The sequence below is a fragment of the Heloderma suspectum genome, chromosome 2 (genome assembly GCF_057233095.1).
Source record: "Heloderma suspectum isolate Gila_16-S chromosome 2, 16-S_ref, whole genome shotgun sequence".
Classification (NCBI taxonomy): Eukaryota; Metazoa; Chordata; class Lepidosauria; order Squamata; family Helodermatidae; genus Heloderma; species Heloderma suspectum.
In genome coordinates this window covers 363,380,001-363,398,502 of record NC_139459.1, presented here as the reverse complement: position 1 = coordinate 363,398,502, position 18,502 = coordinate 363,380,001, and the positions used below count along the sequence as shown (strand labels likewise).

Sequence of the window (18,502 nt, the reverse complement as noted above, 5' to 3'; positions counted from 1 at the left end):
GAGGGGTCTAGTCTGTGCCCTGGGGGCTGATTCTTCACCTTTATTGTCCATTTTGCACCTTCATCTTCTGGGTCTTCATTTTCAGTTTCCATTTCTTAGGGATTTTATTTCAATTAGGCAAGGTGATGATGTTGCACAACTCAGAACATTGTGGGCAATTCTCCTGCCCCCCCTCTCGGCGCACTAGGCTAACGGCTACTTCTTCAGCCTCACACTCCCACGCTTTGTTAAAAGCCAGGCTGTCCTGCAACATTTCTCTAATTAACAGCCTCAGATCTTGTTCTTTTTTTTTCTCTCAGCTCGACCTTGAGCTTTTTGCTGTTTCCTCTCTCTATTCTGAATCCTTTTTAAAAAAAATCTTTTTCCTTTTTTTTTAAACATACATCTCAAGGGGGTGCAAGTCTTGCTTCCCCCACCTCCCATAGCCTCCCACTTAAGATGAAGACGGACACAAAGAGGGAAGGGGATTGGTCAGCGAGTAAGGGGTCTCACTGACCGGCACAAGAGGAGTTTTTACACCACGCACTTTTCTACTGGCCTGGGCACCCGGACGGTCAACGGTATGCAACAGAAACCACAGTAGCCACTCACACAATCATCAATTTCACCACTTCATTCATATGTCTCTGCCACCCACTTTTCCACTAGAGCGAAGCAGTTTCCTCAGCGCCTTGCTGAGTATTACTGCCTGCTCGGGGGAGTGATCAAGTCCCCCCTCCACCCCCAATCAGGTGGGTCACCTTTTGTATACGTATACTAACACTGACCTTCATAAGGTGGGGCCCTCTTTTTTTCTGCCCAGTGGCCTTTCTCCTAAAGGCAGGGCCCTCTTTTTACTCCATATACTTGCCTTTCTCCTGAAGGCTTCTAATGTGGGTTTCAACTCAATTGCAGCTGCAGTATGGGCAGGGCTCAAGTTCCTTCCTCCGCTTCCCAAGGTTCTCTTGCTGCTCGCTGCCGTTTGGGCGGTCCCGGCGCAGGCTTTCTCCCGTTCACCCGACAAAAAGGTCGGTGGTGCCAAGAAAGGGAGGTGTGCACCGAGCCCTCCCTCCCGGTGCGGCGATTAAGAGCAGGCAACTGCCACCTCTCTGTCTCAGTGCCTGCCACATCCGAGTCACGGCACCATTTATGTTGCAGAACTCAGAGTCAGAGAGACCACGGAGTGAAGGAAAAAGAGTTTTTCTTTATTTAACGCACGGGCTTAAGGCTGGAATCACTTCCAAAGAGCCAAAAGCCCCGATTTACATCAGCAAATTGTTTTTATAGACATTATGACACATATGCAAAATCTCCCCCGCCCCTTTCTGTGTGGGTTTGCAGTATTCAGCATTTCCTCTCCTAGCACCATTGTTTATAATACAAGAAATGGGTTATAGGGTAGCCATGATAAGCAGAGAACAGCAGAGAACATGATATACAATTCTATGACCTTAGCCTTTGTTGACAAGATAAGAAATTCCTGTGTCTTGTCAGCTTACAAACATATATTTTAGAGAGCAAGAGCTCAGCAAGAACATGAAGCATGAGGCTACTTAGTCTGACCCCCGATATGGCTGCTACAATAGAATAGTAGGGTTGGAAGGGGCCTAAAAGGCCATCGAGTCCAACCCCAAATACCCTTGATGGATCAGATTAAACATTCATCTGGTCACACCCTCTGCTCCTAGGAAGCCCACAATAAGCAGAGGCAGGGCGGAGACCAAGCAAGACTCCTCCTCAGCCACTAGTACACAGAGGTAGGCCGTGTCTGTACATGGAGGTTCTGTTCCCAGCTCTCCCAGCATATAGGCAGCTATCAATAGATGGACCTGTCAAAGATTCTTCTAATGTTTTTTTAATGAAATGGTAGCCAACAGTTAAGGGATTCTCTCCACATCATTCATAAGTTTCTAAATCTCTGTCAAGCCCACTCCCAGCATCCTGGCCACCAATGGCCACCAATTTGGATGGCTTTGAAGCTGGATTGGACAAATTCCTGGAGGAGAGGGCTATCAATGGCTACTAGTCCTGATGGCTCTATGCTACCTCCGGTATCAGAGGCAGTGTACCTAGGTACACCGGTTGGTGGGGAACATGAGCACGAGGGTGCTTTTGCACTTGCGTCCTGCTTGTGAGTTCCTGGTCAACAGCTGGTTGGCCACTGTGTGAGCAGAATGCTGGACAAGATGGACTCTTGGTCTGCTCCAGCACGGCTTTTCTCATGTTCTTATCCTTACCCCCCACCTAAACTGAAACAGTCCCAACCTCTTAAGCCTTGTTTCATAATGAAGAATTAGAGTGGCAAAAGGAAGGCTAGGGAATGGAACTGAGCTCCTTCACATGGAGCTCTTATCCTGCTATTGAGATGGCTCAGTGTTCCTCCAAGGCGTCTCCTGCACTAAATGCCCTTTGTTCCGTTTTTAAATAGATCGCAGATAATGAGCTATCAAATTGTGTTCCGCAAAAAGTGGCAAGTGAAAAGGGGAGTCGTTGTGATCCCGAATTTACAAAGCCCCGTCTTAAATTCAGGATTTTAGGCTGGTGTAGAGATGCCTACTGTTAGCCACTGGAAATACCTTGCAGGCAAGATTCCTGGGATGATGTGAGCTGCATGAGAACACAAGTGTTCTGAGGGAACTTCAAAGAAGCTACTGTAAGGCTGTATGGGTATTTCTGGGTTGAGGATGGAAGAAGTATGGTCATCAGCGATAATGACTAGCAAGGATGGAGAAGGGGAGGGAGCAAATCCAAGATTCCCAAGTTTTTTGGAAGAGCTGTTGGGTTGGAACAAGAAGGAGCAGACCTTTCACCTTTTTCTCTCTGTTTGGGATAGATGGAAGTGTCAGATCTCTGGAGATTTCAGGCGAGATGCCCTCCAATGCCATTCCCGACGGCGACTTCAAGATGAGTGTCCGTTTGACAGGTGCGAGAGCAAACCTGAGATCTCAAACTCTAAGCTTGCTTTAGCTTTCAGTGTTCTACTGCTAACTCTTCAAGGATGCTTCCAGATGAAGGGATTTGTAAAGGCATTTCTACCCTACACACTTAGGGAGTTTCCGGACAGAGGGCTCCTAGCGCTATCAATCCAAAGGCATTTGAGCTGCAATTCCGTCTTTTATTTCATAACAGATTTTTTGCAGTAAGATAAAAGATGGAAGAAAGTGGAAAAACAGGGGAGGGTAACAACTGGAAGATGATGATGTCTCCCCCCCCCCCCCGTAAAACTCTGTGAATGAGGCAGGGTGAGGGTGTGTTGCCAGGTGGTAATATTTCTCTTTAGGATTCAGAAACAATGAACACACCAATGGGTGAAGGCTAAAGATTTTATGAAGCAGGAACAAACTAGCAAAGCAAGAAAGCAAAACGCTAGGGGCAATGATTGCAGCAAGAAGCTACAAAGCAAGATTATTCTGCTTATGTCCCTGCAGCCAACAGGATCCCCTTTAGACTTGCGTTTATTATAATAGACTTAAGCCCCATTTATTTCAATGGGCCTACTCTAAGTATGAGTAAAACTGGATCAAGTGCAGATTTCTTTATTGGTTATTATTTCTTGGTTATTTTTGACACTGTGGCAATCTCTCATTAGAGCAGTGACAGTTGCTCACAGGAGATGATGCAGAAACCTGGGACTTTATTATTGCGGTGATTTGGCAGCATTTATGTCCCTTGAGTTAAATGAAATTTAAAAATCAACCATTCGTAAAATGAAATAAATACTAGAGCCAGAGGGTATATTTGCACAAGCCCTGGGGTGTAGGTTTGTCCGGAGTCTTTTGCCAAGGGGTGAATTACAAGTGGTGCAGTTGGGTGGTTTTAGACCCAGCCTTAATGATCTTACAGAGGCACTCTTTTTTAAAGTGAAGAGAGCGATCCTATCGCCCATAGACAGCATCTGAGGAACCTTAGGATAGTCTGGATTCCCGGATCTGAGGTCAGAGACAGTGCTCCGACTCCGGACCCAGGAGTCTGAGCTCCCCACCCCTCCCCCTCGCAGCTGGCACACAGAGAACCACGCTGGCTGTCTCTTGGCGCTTGCAACAGCAACCTTGGAGAGGAGGGAAAGGGGGTGGTTCTGTGGATGAGGAGGGGACCAGGGAAGTGGGCTTTCCCCAGCCCTCCCCAGCCTCCTTCCCTCCCCCTCTGCAGAGCCCTAGCTAGATAAGCAAAAATGCCCATCTAGAAAGAAAGCAGAGGCTGTCGAGCATCTGGATAGGATGGAGCCTGAAGTGTATAACTTCACTAACTTGCTTCAATTGGTCTTACGGAGGGCCCCCTCTTGAGATGGCAATGGGTATGACTTCATGTTATGAGATTTGCTGGCATTGCATATCAAGATGAACAGTTCGTCCTGTTTCTCTCAGCTGTCAAGCAGATAGTTGAGCGGACAGCCTGTGGATAGGTGCCCTTCATGTATCTTGGGCCCACCAAGCTCTGCGCCCTGGACAGTTTGCCTGGCTCAACTGCCCCTCAATCCAGCCCTCCATACAGACACACTCATTGGGAGCACAAATTTGCCAAGGTTTCCTGTCGCGAGTACGCTTTGTGACAAACCTGGGTTTGTGCTATGTGATGTGTGAATGGATGCCGTGTATTCCAGTCTAAGGGTGAAATTAGATGTGATGATGACCATGTTTTCAAATGTGTGGGGTAGAGGAGAGAATCCATGTGGAGAAAGGGCAGACGAAAGGAGTCTGCTCTGCCCTCTCCTGCCTGTGCTGTCCCATCTCCCCTGTGGTGCAGTTAGGTAATTACCACACCCTCTACTACACCCTCTTCCTGCTGCCTTTGGGGACTCTCCTGCTCATTTTGCTAAGTGGGGCCCTGGAGGTTTGCCCCAAAGTTCTACCCCAGGGGTAGGCAACTTTTGGGGCCATAGGCACATTTCGCAATTTGATAAACTGCCATGGGCATCATCACAAAATGGCTGTCATGGAAGGTGTGGGAAAGGACAAGTCACCTGCCCTAATGGCACCACTGTGAATTACATGTTATGTTGAAAATTTGTGTCCAGATATCCCAATGCTAAAAAGAAAAGGAGCTGTGGGGAGGGGAAATAGCTTAATTCCTCCTGGTCATCCAGCCCCTTGCCAACCCATGCTGACCACTGAACCCTTCTTTCACCCGGGCGCAGGATCAGTACCGACTGACACCTTGGAGAGTTCTCTGTCCCCAGACGGCCTGTCTTCTCTGCTGCGGGTTCCACAGGGATGCGGAGAGCAAACCATGGTCTTGCTGGCCCCCGGGATCTATGCCATGCGCTACTTGGACAAGACAGAGCAGTGGCTGAATTTGAAACCGGAGAGCAAGGAAAAGGCATTGGAGAACCTCCGCACAGGTGCGTGGGATGCATAAGGAACATGCGTTGCGCTGCATAAAGGCATTCCCTGAGTAGCTTAAGTTCTTAGAAAAGACCTGGGTACATTCATGGAGTGTAGGTACGTTTGCCATATTAACTCATACAGCCTTCCCCAACCTGCTGCTCTCCAGATGTTTTTGGACTACAACCCCCACCATTCCTGGCCATTAGCCCTGGTGGCTGAGGCTGATGGGAGCTGTCCAAAAAGTCTGTAAAGCAGCTGGTTGGGCAAGTCTGAGCTGGTAATAGCTTAGTTGCCAAAAGTGGTACCAGTACTGACTGGCTGGTGTCTGTGTGATCACTAATCCGCCTCACCAGCTCTCCCTGGAGCATCAGCTGAGGATTTTCCACATTATGGACATCTATTCATAGTGGTGGAGTGGTATATTCTGAAGTGCAGACGCTCATCATGATAGTCCCCATCAGAGTCCAGACATTCAGGCTGTGGTGTTGATCCATATCAACAAATTTGTTCTAGCAGTTTTCATCTCCATCAGGAGCTGGTCTTTTGTAAAGCTAATGGATCTTATTTACCCACTGAAGACCAAGCCATCCCAAAATATTTTGTATTACAACGGGGTACAATATATTGTTGCTGGAAAAATTCTTCTCCCCCGCCCACCCCCCAGCAACTGTGAGGACTGCAGTTAAGCTCAGAGAGAACAGGGAAGTTTGCGGGGGATGATGATGTCAGCATCCCTGCTAAATAAAAAAAGTGCTGGTGCTGCATCCCTATGAGTCCTGGTTCCACTAGACCATTGTCCATCCATTAACAGGCCACCTCCCTGATACCACCACCACCACCACGGCCCTGTACTTGTGCCTGGCCATTACATAAGCCTGTCTGTTTCTTTCTCTCCTTCCATGCAACAAAAAATGGTGATCCAAAAAAAAGTCATGACTATGTGGGTCTCTCCCTTGTCTTTTGCACTGCAGGCTATGAGCGGATCCTCACTTTCCGAAAGCCGGATGGGTCTTATGGAGCTTGGCTCAGCCGCCCCAGCAGTACGTGGTGAGACCCAGCACTGCAAAGGAGTCTGCAAGAGCAATAGGGGAGGGATGGGAGGGTCCAAGTGAGAATCTTGGGGCACCAGGCCCTTAGCAGACCCCCCTCCTTATTATGCACCCCAGCTCCTCTCTCTCATTTGCAAGCAAGATGCAGTGGGGGTGGTGGTGGTGGTGGGTTGTATCGACTGTTAGTCTAACTTCAGTCCCATCCATTTCAATGGGTCTGCTCTGACATAAGAATATAAGAGCTCTGCTGGATCAGACACACAGTGTGTGTCTGATCACCCAGTGGCCAACTGCCTTTGATACACACACACCCTGTCTGAGCCTCCCCATGGAAGCTTGTGGCTCTGATGTCAGTGCGGCTGTGAATCCACTTGGGGTTTCAGTCAGAACTAGTCAGAACTCCAAAGGAGCAATCGAAGATGAGGAAGTACCTTGGAAAGCTCCTTCAGAGTTCTGACTGCTTCTGACTGAAACCCGGAGTAGATTCACTGCCTCCACTGACCCATGCGCTGATTTACCTATTGTTCTTTCCGCTCTCGCTTGCTTTAGGCTGACAGCTTTTGTGGTGAAAGTTCTGTCTCTGAGCAGTGAGTACCAGGCTGTGGATGAGGATAAGATCCGTGAAACGGTAAAGTGGCTGCTGGAAATGCAAGAGTCTGACGGCTCCTTCAGAGACCCAGCCCCTGTCTATCATCGGGAGATGCAGGTGAATACTCGTGCAACAATCGTGGCCCATCCTCAATCCTGCACCATTCTGGGGTGCACAGCCATTGAACCCCTACATTCATTGTCACCGTCAGGTTCCTGCCATGAGTGGATGCCTTGTTTGTCCTACCGTAGGGTGGTGTCGGCGGCCTGCACGGGGGAATCTCGCTCACGTCGTTCGTCACCATTGCGATCAAGGAGGCCTTGTCCATGTATGAAGGAGAGGAGACGGATCCAGAGAAGGGGAGGGAGATTCTGGAACAGCTGAGTCAAGTGGTATGAAGCAAGGGAAGGGGCATGAGCCAACTGTTGACATTCAGCAACCACCCTTCACAAGTGGATGCATCTGTAGATGGGGCACAGAACCCAGCATGATGAGAATTTCTGCTATTCTCTTTTAAATCACACACACACAAGTTACTAGCCCTTATGACTGGTCCAGGAGGCAAGCTGTTTTATTTTAATTAATTAATAAATAAATTAATTAATTTCATTTCATTTCTATACTACCCAATAGCCAAAGTTCTCTGGGTGCAGCATAAAACAATATAAAATATAAAAGCTTAAAACCACAAAATAACAGTACAACCAGAATAAAACCTAGCAGCAATGCAGAGGTTTAAAATACAGATTTGAAGCACCAGAGCTAAAAGACTAGGAAGCTAAAATGCTAAAATACTGGGAGAATAAAAAGGTTCGCCTGGCACCGGAAGGAGTATGATGTAGGTGCCAGGCAAACCTCTCTAGGAATTTGTATCTGTAAGGAAAGATGTCAGTCGCCTTCCCCAACCCGATGCCCTCTGGATGTTTGGACTGTAATTCCTGTCAGTCCCAGCCAGCATGGCCAAGGGCCAGGGATGATGGGAATTGCAGTCCAAACCATCTAGAGGGCACCAGGTTGAGAAAGGCTAATTAAAGCACGCATAAACTTCAGTGTGTGTGTGTGTGTTTGTGTGTGTTAATAAATATGAGAGCTGATGTAGCACAATGGCCATACCCAGAAATCCCTGGGTGAAAACCCATTAGGCAAGTGAATATCCTTCATCCCAGCCATCTGCACTATGCAGACAACAACACCACTGGGCCAGTGGTAAATGGCCTGGATCTATAAAGAACAGAAGGTCCTTCCTCTGATTCATAGAACCAGAACATCATGGAGTTGGAAGGAACCTTGAAAACTATCTATGCAGATATAGGCAAGCTTTTGGAGCCAGTGGTCACATTTGGTAATTTGATAAACTGTCCTGGGCACCACCACAAAATGGCTGCTGTGGGGGGTGTAGCAAAGGACAACTAACCTGCCCCAAAGACTTGAGTACAAGGCAGAGGGCAGGGGTGGGGGAGCTGAGTCCCAACTCACTAAACAACTCCTTTGAACCCCACAGTTTTCAGCACCAACAGAACAGAAACCTATATCACAGAAGGCAAAATCCTTTTGTCTCTCTCCCCTCCACCAGCCAACTCATCCCCATCCCCATCTCTTTTTCTGTCTTACTCTGGCTCATCACCTGTACACTTTCTCTCTCTCTCTCTTTCTCACACACACACACATGCACGTGCGTGCGCTCAGCCACTTTGGCACCAAGAAAGGTACGGAGAAAGTTGCCCTGAGATGTAGGCTCTTCAGTGCAGGATGCAGCTGTAGCATCTCTACTCAGTGGCTGTTCAGCCTTTGGTTGGGTAACCTAAAACAAACTTTAGTAACCTCCATCCTCCCTGTGCACATCCTTTTTCCCTTTCCTTTTTGGGCCTGGCTCACTTTCTTCACATAATGGCACCAAGGCAACAAGGAAGGGAAGCAGTGTGGGCTATAGTGAACAGCAGGAGGCTGTAAGGAGCAGCTCAGAGGTCTCCTTAACCAGCTCTGATTCTGTCTCCTCCTCTCACAGAAAAACAGCTTGGCTCGGGCTACGACCTTCCTTGCTAGCAAACTGAACGACGTATCCCTGGGATCTTACCCCATTGCCATCACCAGCTACGCCCTCTCGCTTGCTTCTGATGACCAGTTGGCCATTGCTGCCGCTGATACCCGCCTGAGGAACCTTGCCTCGCAGGATCAAAGTACTCATTCTTTGTCATAATTTAAAATTTCCATTCCTGGAGCTGGAAATCTTAAAGACATCTTCTTTACTCTGCCAGGGCAGGTCTTAAAATGTGCATCTCTTACATAGGGACTTGAACTGGAAGGAGGGCCAGACTACACATTACACCAGAGGTGGGAAGCTTTTTTTCAGTCCAAGGGCTGGATTGCCACCAGGGGCTGCATGCCAGCAGTGGGCATGGCCACCCCACACTCTCACCATTCACACAGACACGCACACACCGTTCACACTCACGCACTCCATCCACACAGACACTCACATACTCCATTCATATATATTACATTCACCACTTTCCCAGCTTGATCCCTCAGCTGATCGATGCAGATCAGCTGAGGAGCAGAAGTTTCCGGACCTTTATCTTTCAGCCTTCCCATCCAGCACACCACGATGGGAAATGTTCTGATCTCCAAAGATGAAAACTTTCCCCTACCTGGGGGGAGGGAATGGGGCCTGGGAAGAAACTAGTGGGCCAGAGGGGGAAGCTCCATGTGCCATATTCAGCCTGTGGGCTGAAGGTCCCCTCTGCCTACATTACACACACAAATACATTTCATGGTAGCCCGATGGCCCTTTATAAACTGGAAAAGCCACTTTGGGGAGGGGACAATTGGAGCAGAGAAGGGGACAGGGGGGCACATCTCCCTTTCCTCTGCCTACAGAGTTTCCACACTCCAGATTGCCCCCACCTGCAGACATTCCCCATTCCAGGGTTACAAACATCCCTTTGAAACTTTGCATAAGAGAAACCTGTATCTTTTTCTCCTCAGGACAAAATAGCCACTTTGGGTGGGGCACTGAGATTGGGGGGGAATGCTGAAGAGGAAAGTGTTGACCCCCACCCCTCTAGAGTTGTGTCCCTGATCTGAATCGGATTCCTCCACAGCTGCTACAGATTTATTTTTAATTTTTTAAAGCACGGTCTCCTGCATCACGTCTGTCTTGGCCAACAAATCCTTTTCTCTCGCACTTGTGCCTCCAGACAAAACGATGATGTTCTGGGCTGTGGAGGAGCAGGACCGACTGCGGGGGGAGACCTCCAAGCGGCTGCCTTCAGCTTCAGCCATTTCAGTGGAGGCCACGGCCTATGGTCTCCTGCACCTGGTGAAGCAAAACGACATTGTAGCAGCCGGCAAGGTCTCCCGGTGGCTGACGGAGCAGAGGAACTACGGGGGAGGTTTCAAATCCACCCAGGTACCACCTGATGTAACCATAAAGCCTTCCTTCAGAGCAGGGGTACTGGTGCGGGATCTGAGTAACGGCTACGGATAGAAACTAGGATTTATTTGGCATTTTTAATGGCTGTCTGTGTTAGACTAGACATGCTGGTTCGTTTACAACGTGGGTGGGCAACTTTGGGATGGTCTGGGGGCCGTTTCTGACAGAAAGTCCCCCTGTGTGCAGCCCCCCCACCCGCAGCACCGATTAAAAAACTGCATCTGCAGCAGCTACAGAGCACCAAAAGGGTAAAAATTAGCTTGTGGGGAAGACTGTGAGCAGGTGAGTGGTGTGCCTGCCCAGTCTGCTCTGCAGGTGCTCACCGCTGATGGGCAACTCCAAGGCCCTTCTGCGCTCCCTCCCTTCTGTTGGTTCTTGATCTTTAAACAGGCTTTGGACTGGAGAGCCCTTCAAACAGAGGATCTGTCAAATGCAGGGCTGTCCTCTATTTGAAGGACTGTCCTCTGACAGCCCTTTAAATAGAGGACTTCCTCCGTAAAATAGGACACGTGGCCACCTTACTAAGCATCTTTGTGCTGGCCTGGGGCCTATTGACCCATTTGTGGGAAGCTAGGGAACAGTAGCGTGGATGTGGTGGTGGCAGAAGAAGAAAAGGAGTGAAAGAGAAAGGGACGGCAGGGTGCAGATGCGGCACCTGTGCAGAGGACAACAGCTGCACAGGGTAGTTAGTGTTTGCACCTTTGCACCATGGGGTTTGAGCCTTCGGCTCCAGCCCTTCCTCTGTTATCACAGATCCCCCCTGCACCCCTCCTCTCTGATGGGAATTATTTGGTAATGATGCCTCCTGTTAGGAAGGCAGTTTAGCAGAGAGAAAAAACAAAAGGCAGAACAGAATGAGTGTTTACCAGTCCCACATGCACACAAGGCTGAAAAAAGGAGACCACACCCATCTTCAGTGAAAAAAAGCTGAAAACGATTCTTGCATAAAAATGCAGGTATAGCATGCAGTTTCAAACAGCTTGTTCAGTCCATTTCTTCATGTTCTATAACATCAGCAGGAGCAAGAAAGCAAACACAACTGCTCCCAGCAATGGAGGAGGCGGGTGGGGGGAGGAAGGGAAGAAGTGGGAAACCACACTGTAGGCTATTGAGATCCTAAGGCTAGTTATGCCCACATTCCCATGAACGCACTGCAACACTGCCCACTTCCTGTAACTTGCAGACGAAGTTGCAAAATTCCCAAGACTCTCTCTCTCATTACAGGGGGAAAGCGAGTGCAGTCTGGGCCTCCCCCTCAAAATCTTGCAGCTGGCCAAACTCCTGATTTGTCTACCCGCTTCTCTTTTCAGGACACAGTCGTGGCGCTGGAAGCTCTGTCACATTATTGGGTCAGCACCTTCAAAGAGGAAGGGAACGAACTGGAGGTGACCCTCACCCTCCCTGGGAAAAGCCTGCCATTGTTTTTTTCATTCGGGAGGTCCAACGATCCGGTTGAGAAGGAATTGCAGGTACCCGAGCCTGCGTTGCCCTCTCCTCGCAGCAGCTCCAGTGGGTGCTTCTGGTTGGTTGGTTTCCCATCCCACCTTTCTGGGGACAACTTGGTTCCCCCCAGATTTTGGGACTACAACTCCCATCAGCCCCAACCAGCATGGCCAGTGATTGGGACTTATGGGATCTGTAGTCCAAAACATCTGGGAGTGGGGCCCCCATCAGGTTGCCTACTCCTGATCAAGGCTGTATGTGTAAAACAGAGGTTGCACGCAACTGCTTCATAGAGCACAATATCACCCTTCGATGCCCTTCTCGTGGCCAAGAGCCTTCTGTGATGTCTACTTTCGAGTAAGTTCCAGTCAGCCTTTCTAACATTTGTTGACAAGCTTCTGTTTGTAAATGCAGCCCGTTTTTCTGCTCAGTGTGTTTAATTAGCGATTAATTGTTCCTTGAGAGAACATTCCTTCAAGTGGTAGAATTCAGCTTTTCCTGGGGCAGAATTCTGTCACCTGGAAGCAAGATTTAGATTCCCCCCAACCTCCTTTCGTTGCTCTAATGCATAAAGTCTAGAAACTTGTTTTTGTTAAAAAAAACAAAAACAAACCTGAGTTTCTTGGTATGCTGCTGTTCATTAATAGATATGTGGGCAGCTTTCCCCAACCTGGTGTCCTCCAGAGGTTTTGGACAGCTCCTATCATCCCTGACTATTGACCATGCTGTTATTTCATAGAAGATTCAGGGCCCAATCCTTTCATTGGCACCACTGGAAAGGTTTTTTCTAAGTTTAATTGCCACGTGGAAGGGGGATTTTGGAGGGTTAACCCTCCAACTGTTATCCCTGTGGAAATCCTACCCCCAGGCCTGGCAATTAAGCTTTAAAAAAACAATTGGAAGATTTTTTAAAGCCTAATTGCTGTGCAGGAGGTTTTGGGGAAGGAGCATTGCAAGGCACCGAACCCGATCCCCAACTTAGGTTCAGCAACTTGGATAGCTCCTTTGGAGTTCTGGGTGGCTCTGACTGAAACCCAGAATGGATTCACAGACCCACCACAACCAGGGCCACCAGCCTCCTCTGTTGACATGCACAGGGCAGTTTTCAAGGCGGATCATAGCCCCACCAAAATCAGAGCCACCAGCCTCCACTGCATGGCAACGAAGCTGAGAAAAAGGACTTTCTATTGGCACCAATGGACATCTAGGGCTCTGGGGAATAGAGCCAAGGGTCCTTGGAAAAAAATTGTGTCCGTGGTCTCAGGGGCCCAGACTTAGCAATGCCCTGGCTGTCAACAGTGTAAGTATGACTCAGGGGGAGTCCCATAGACCCTTTCATTTTCATTCCTTGCCTCCCTAACCAGCCAGTGACTTCCATCTAGGCTTCCATATTGATATTATTGTATTATTTGGATTGGTCACTCACTCCCATCTTGTTATTCCCTCCCCTCTTTTTATAGTTTCCCTTGGGAAGTGACATCCATGTAAAAGTGCAAGGGAAAGGAAAAGGGGTTTTGACTGTGAGTATCTTCATACAGTTTTTTTAAAAATTAAAAGTAATTGCTTCTCTGTCTCTTGTTCATTTGTATGAGCTCAAGGTGGCATAATGAGTTCTCCCCCACTTTGATCCTCCTAATAACCCTGTGAGGGAGGCTTGGCTAAGAGATGGAGGGATCTGAACCCAAGCCTTGCCAGTCCAAGTCCAACACCCATTCCACTATTACACCTTAATAACTTCTTATGAGTTGCACTGGATCAGACCAAAGCTTATCTAGTCCAGCATCCTGTTCCCACACTGGCCAGCCAGCTGCCTGTGGGAAACCCACAAGGAGGACATGAGCATAATAGCAGCCTCCTCCTCCTGTTTCCCAGCAACTGGCATACAGAGGCATACTGCTTCTGATCCTGGAGCTAATCTATAGCCGTCATGACTAATTGCCTAATTCTTTGCCCTCTCTTCTTTGCACTTACCCGCCAGTTCCTGCACACATTTGCACACTCCCTGACTTCCTTAATTAATATCCCCAAGTTACTGATGGAAATATTATAGCATAGGATTCAGTGGCCATGCACACCAGAAAGTAAAGAAAAATAATAAAAAGGGTGAATCTCCATTAACCGATAGTATAATTTCCTTTAGAATCCACAGTGAAGCTGGAGGCAGGAATCCAGATTTCAATGTAGCTCAGCTGTAGGTGCCAAAACTCAGAAGTGGGAGAAGTAGCCAACCTGTGTCTACAAATGCCCCTGTTTGGATGTCAGGAAATAAGTTCTGGGTGGATGGGTGGGAGGAGGAAGGATTATCAGCCCTTTAAAATGATGGGATTATTTAGTAATGATGCCTCCTGTTAGAAAGGCAACTAGCAGACTAAAAACAAAAGGCAAAAGGAATGAGTGTTTACCAGTCCCACAGGCACATAGGCTATCTTAGCATAATAAAAGAAGACCACGCCTTTCTTCAGTGAAAGCAAGAAACCAGTTTACTCACAAATGTACTTGCATTGTATATACAAGAATAACGTAGAGATTCAAAAGAGTTTGTTCAGTCCATTTTGTGTTCCATTACATAGGCAGGAGCGAGACAGCAAACACGCATGCTCCCAGCTATGGTGGAGGTCAGAGAGGGGGGGAAGGAAGGGGAGGAGCAAATGGAAGAAATCACAGGAAACCACATTATAGACTGTAGAGATCCTAAGACTAGCTGTGGTCAAAATTCCCATGCATTAACTGCAACACTGCCTCCTTCCAGTAAATTGCAGACGGGGTTGCAATATTCCCAACACTAAAGAGTAGGAATTGTACTGCTAAGGTTAATAGTCCACCTTTTTAATATTCTGTCAGGGTTCATAGAATCATAGAATAGTAGGGTTGGAAGGGGCCTACAAGGCCATCGAGTCCAACACCCTGCTCAGTGCAGGAATCCAGGTCAGAGCATCCCTGACAAATGGCTGTCCAGCCTCGTCTTGAAGGCTTCCAGTGTGGGAGAGCCCACCACCTCCCCAGGTAATTGGTTCCATTGTCATATTGCTCTTACAGTCAGGAAGTTTTTCCTGATGTTCAGCCGGAATCTGGCTTCCTGTAACTTGAGCCCATTATTCCGTGTCCTGCACTCTGGGATGATCAAGAAGAGATCCTGGCCTTCTTCTCTGTGACAACCTTTCAAGTACTTGAAGAGTGCTATCATATCTCCCCTCAGTCTTCTCAAGGCTAAACATGCCCAGTTCTTTCAGTCTCTCTTCATAGGGCTTTGTTTCCAGTCCCCTGATCATCTTTGTTGCCCTCCTCTGAACCCTCTCCAGTTTGTCTGCATCCTTCTTAAAGTGTGGTGCCCAGAACTGGACACAGTACTCCATATGAGGCCTTACCAGTGCTGAGTAGAAGAGAACTAGTACTTCCCGGGATTTGGAAGCTATGCTTCTATGAATGCAGCCCAAAATAGCATTTGCCTTTTTTTGCAGCCACATCACATTGTTGGCTCATATTCAGCTTGTGATGGACAACAATTCCAAGATCCTTCTCGCTTGTAGTGTGGTTGAGCCACGTATCCCCCATCTTGTAACTGTGCATTTGGTTTCTTTTTCCTAGGTGCGGAACTTGGCATTTCTCCCTATTAAATGTCATTCTGTTGCTTTCTGCCCAGCGCTCCAGTCTATCCAGATCACTTTGAATTTTGTTTCTGTCTTCCAAAGTATTAGCTATCCCGCCCCATTTTGTATCATCTGCAAATTTGATCAGCATTCCCTGCACCTCCTCCTCCAAGTCATTAATACAAATGTTGAAGAGCACTGGGCCCAGGACTGAGCCCTGCGGTACCCCACTCGTTACCTCTCCCCAGTTTGAGAAGGTCCCATTGATAAGCACTCTTTGAGTCCCATTCTGTAGCCAACTGTGGATCCACCGGATTGTTGTTTCATCTAGCCCACTTTGAGCTAGTTTGCTCATCAGGATATCATGGGGCACTTTGTCGAAAGCTTTGCTGAAGTCGAGGTATATGATGTCTACAGCATTCCCATGTTCTACAAGGGAGGTTACTTGATCAAAAAATGAGATCAGATTTGTCTGGCAGGACTTGTTTTTGACAAATCCATGTTGGCTTCGAGTAATCACGGCATTGTTGTCAAGGTGCTTCCAGATGGATTCCTTTATCATCTGCTCCAGAATTTTCCCAGGGATTGATGTCAGACTGACTGGTCTGTAGTTCCCAGGTTCCTCCTTTTTACCCTTTTTGAAGATAGGGACAACGTTAGCCCTCCTCCAGTCATCTGGCACTTCCCCCGTCCTCCATGATTTCTCAAAGAGAATAGACAGCGGTTCTGAGATTTCTTCTGCCAGTTCCTTTATTACTCTAGGATGCAGTTCATCTGACCCTGGAGATGTGAACTCATTCAAAGTCATTAGGTGTTCCTTGACCATATGCCTATCAATCTCAAGCTGCAATCCTGCCCCTTCAGCCTGTACTTCGCCTTTTCCAGGGGGATCATAGACCCTCTTTTGGGAGAAGACTGAGCCAAAGTAGGAATTGAGCACCTCTGCCTTTTCTTTGTCATCTGTTATCGTTTTGACATCCTTATTTAATAGCTGAACCACCATTTCTTTCCTCTGTCTTTTACTGTGCACGTAGCTGAAGAAAGCCTTTTTGTAGTTTTTGTTGTTGCTTGCTAACCTCAGCTCATTCTCAGCTTTAGCCTTCCTGACGCTATCCCTGCAATTCTGTGCTATCTGCTTGTACTCTTCCTTTGTTACTTGGCCTTCTTTCCACTTCCTATATGTGTCCTTTTTTGTTTTCAGGTCATCCCTAAGCTTTTTGTGAAGCCACATTGGCTTCTTCTGTTGTCTTCCACCTTTTCTTCTTGTTGGAATGGTTTGTGATTGTGCCTTGAGAATTTCCTTTTTTAAAAGCTCTCACCCATCTTGGACTCCTTTTCTCATTAGTGTCGCTTGCCATGGGACCTTACTGATCATTGTTCTGAGTTTATTAAAATCAGCTTTCCTCAAATCCCGGGTACACATTTGACTACACTCGGCTTTTGCTTCCCTTAGAACCAAGAACTCAAGTACAACATGGTCGCTTTCCCCCAGAGTTCCTGTAACTGCTACTTTATCCACTAAGTCATCTCTGTTGGTTAGGATCAAGTCAGGGATAGCCGATCCTCTAGTTCCTTCCTCTACTTTCTGTAGGAGGAAGTTATCCGCCACACAAGTCAGGAATGTCCTGGAGGGGCCATGTTTTGCAGAATTTGTCTCCCAACAAATATCGGGGAAATTGAAGTCCCCCATTACTACTACTATTATCCCCTTCATGGATCACTGCCTTGTTGTGGCGAAGGGGCTTGTGTAACTCAGTGAAGCCATAAGCTATGCCGTGCAGGGCCACCCAAGACGGACAGGTCATGGCAGAGAGTTCTAACAAAATGTGGTCCACTGGAGAAGGAAATGGCAACCCACTCCAGTATTCTTGCCAAGAAAACCCCATGGAACGTATCACAAGGCTAAAAGATATGACGCCGGAAGATGAGACCCTCAGGTCGGAAGGTGTCCAATATACTACTGGGGAAGAGCAGAGGGTATTTCTAAGTAGCACCAGAAAGAGTGAAGCGGCTGGGCCAAAGCCGAAAGGACACTCAGCTGTGGATGTGTCTGGTGGTGAAAAGAAAATCCGATGCTGTAAAGAACAATATTGTTTAGGAACCTGGAATGTCAGATCAATGAATTAAGGTAAGCTGGAGGTGGTCAAACATGAGATGGCAAGATTGAACATCGACATCTTGGGAATCAGCGAACTAAAATGGACAGGCATGGGTGAATTTAATTCAGGTGACATCATATCTACTACTGTGGGCAAGAATCCCTTAGAAGAAATGGAGTAGCACTCATAGTCAACAAAAGGGTGGGAAAAGCAGTACTGGGGTACAATCTTAAAAACAATAGAATGATCTCAGTACGAATCCAAGGCAAACCATTCAACATCACAGTAATTCAAGTCTATGCCCCAACCACTGATGCCGAAGAAGCTGAGGTTGATGGGTTCTATGAAGACCTACAACACCTTCTAGAACTAACACCAAAACACCAACTAACATCTAAAGAGCCTCTTGTTGAGGGTGAAAGAGGAGAGTGCAAAAGCTGGTTTGAAACTCAACATTAAAAAAACTAAGATCATGGCATCTGGCCCCATCACTTCCTGGCATATAGAAGGGGAAGAAATGGAAGCAGTGACAGATTTTACTTTCTTGGGCTCCAAGATCACCGCAGACGGTGACTGTAGCCATGAAATTAAAAGACGCTTGCTCCTTGGGAGGAAAGCTATGGCAAACCTAGACAGCATAGTAAGAAGCAGAGACAAAGTAAGAAGCAGAGACCTTGCCGACAAAGGACCGTCTAATCAAAGCTATGGTTTTCCCAGTAGTAATGTATGGCTGTGAGAGCTGGACTATAAGGAAGGCTGAGCGCCGAAGAATTGATGCTTTTGAACTGTGGTGCTGGAAAAGACTCTTACGAGTCCCCTGGACTGCAAGGAGGTCAGATCAGTCCATCCTAAAGGAAATCAACCCTGAGTGCTCATTGGAAGGACAGATACTGAAGCTGAAGCTGAAATATTTTGGCCACCTAATGCGAAGACAAAACTCTCTGGAAAAGACCCTGATGCTGGGAAAGACTGAAGGCAAAAGGAGAAAGGGACGACAGA

General features: G+C 47.6%; 1 protein-coding gene across 1 annotated transcript in view; it reads left to right on the top strand.

The window, feature by feature from the left end:
• Window positions 1-18,502, top strand: part of LOC146355718 (complement C4-A-like) — a 93,555-nt gene that overhangs the window by 49,241 nt on the left and 25,812 nt on the right. Inside the window, exons 23-31 of the mRNA XM_084830638.1 lie at window positions 2,813-2,902; window positions 5,114-5,317; window positions 6,275-6,350; window positions 6,902-7,058; window positions 7,193-7,333; window positions 8,947-9,118; window positions 10,139-10,350; window positions 11,685-11,843; window positions 13,278-13,337. Coding sequence (XP_084686764.1) covers window positions 2,813-2,902; window positions 5,114-5,317; window positions 6,275-6,350; window positions 6,902-7,058; window positions 7,193-7,333; window positions 8,947-9,118; window positions 10,139-10,350; window positions 11,685-11,843; window positions 13,278-13,337 — 1,271 coding nt within the window. The remainder of the gene's footprint in view (window positions 1-2,812; window positions 2,903-5,113; window positions 5,318-6,274; window positions 6,351-6,901; window positions 7,059-7,192; window positions 7,334-8,946; window positions 9,119-10,138; window positions 10,351-11,684; window positions 11,844-13,277; window positions 13,338-18,502) is intronic.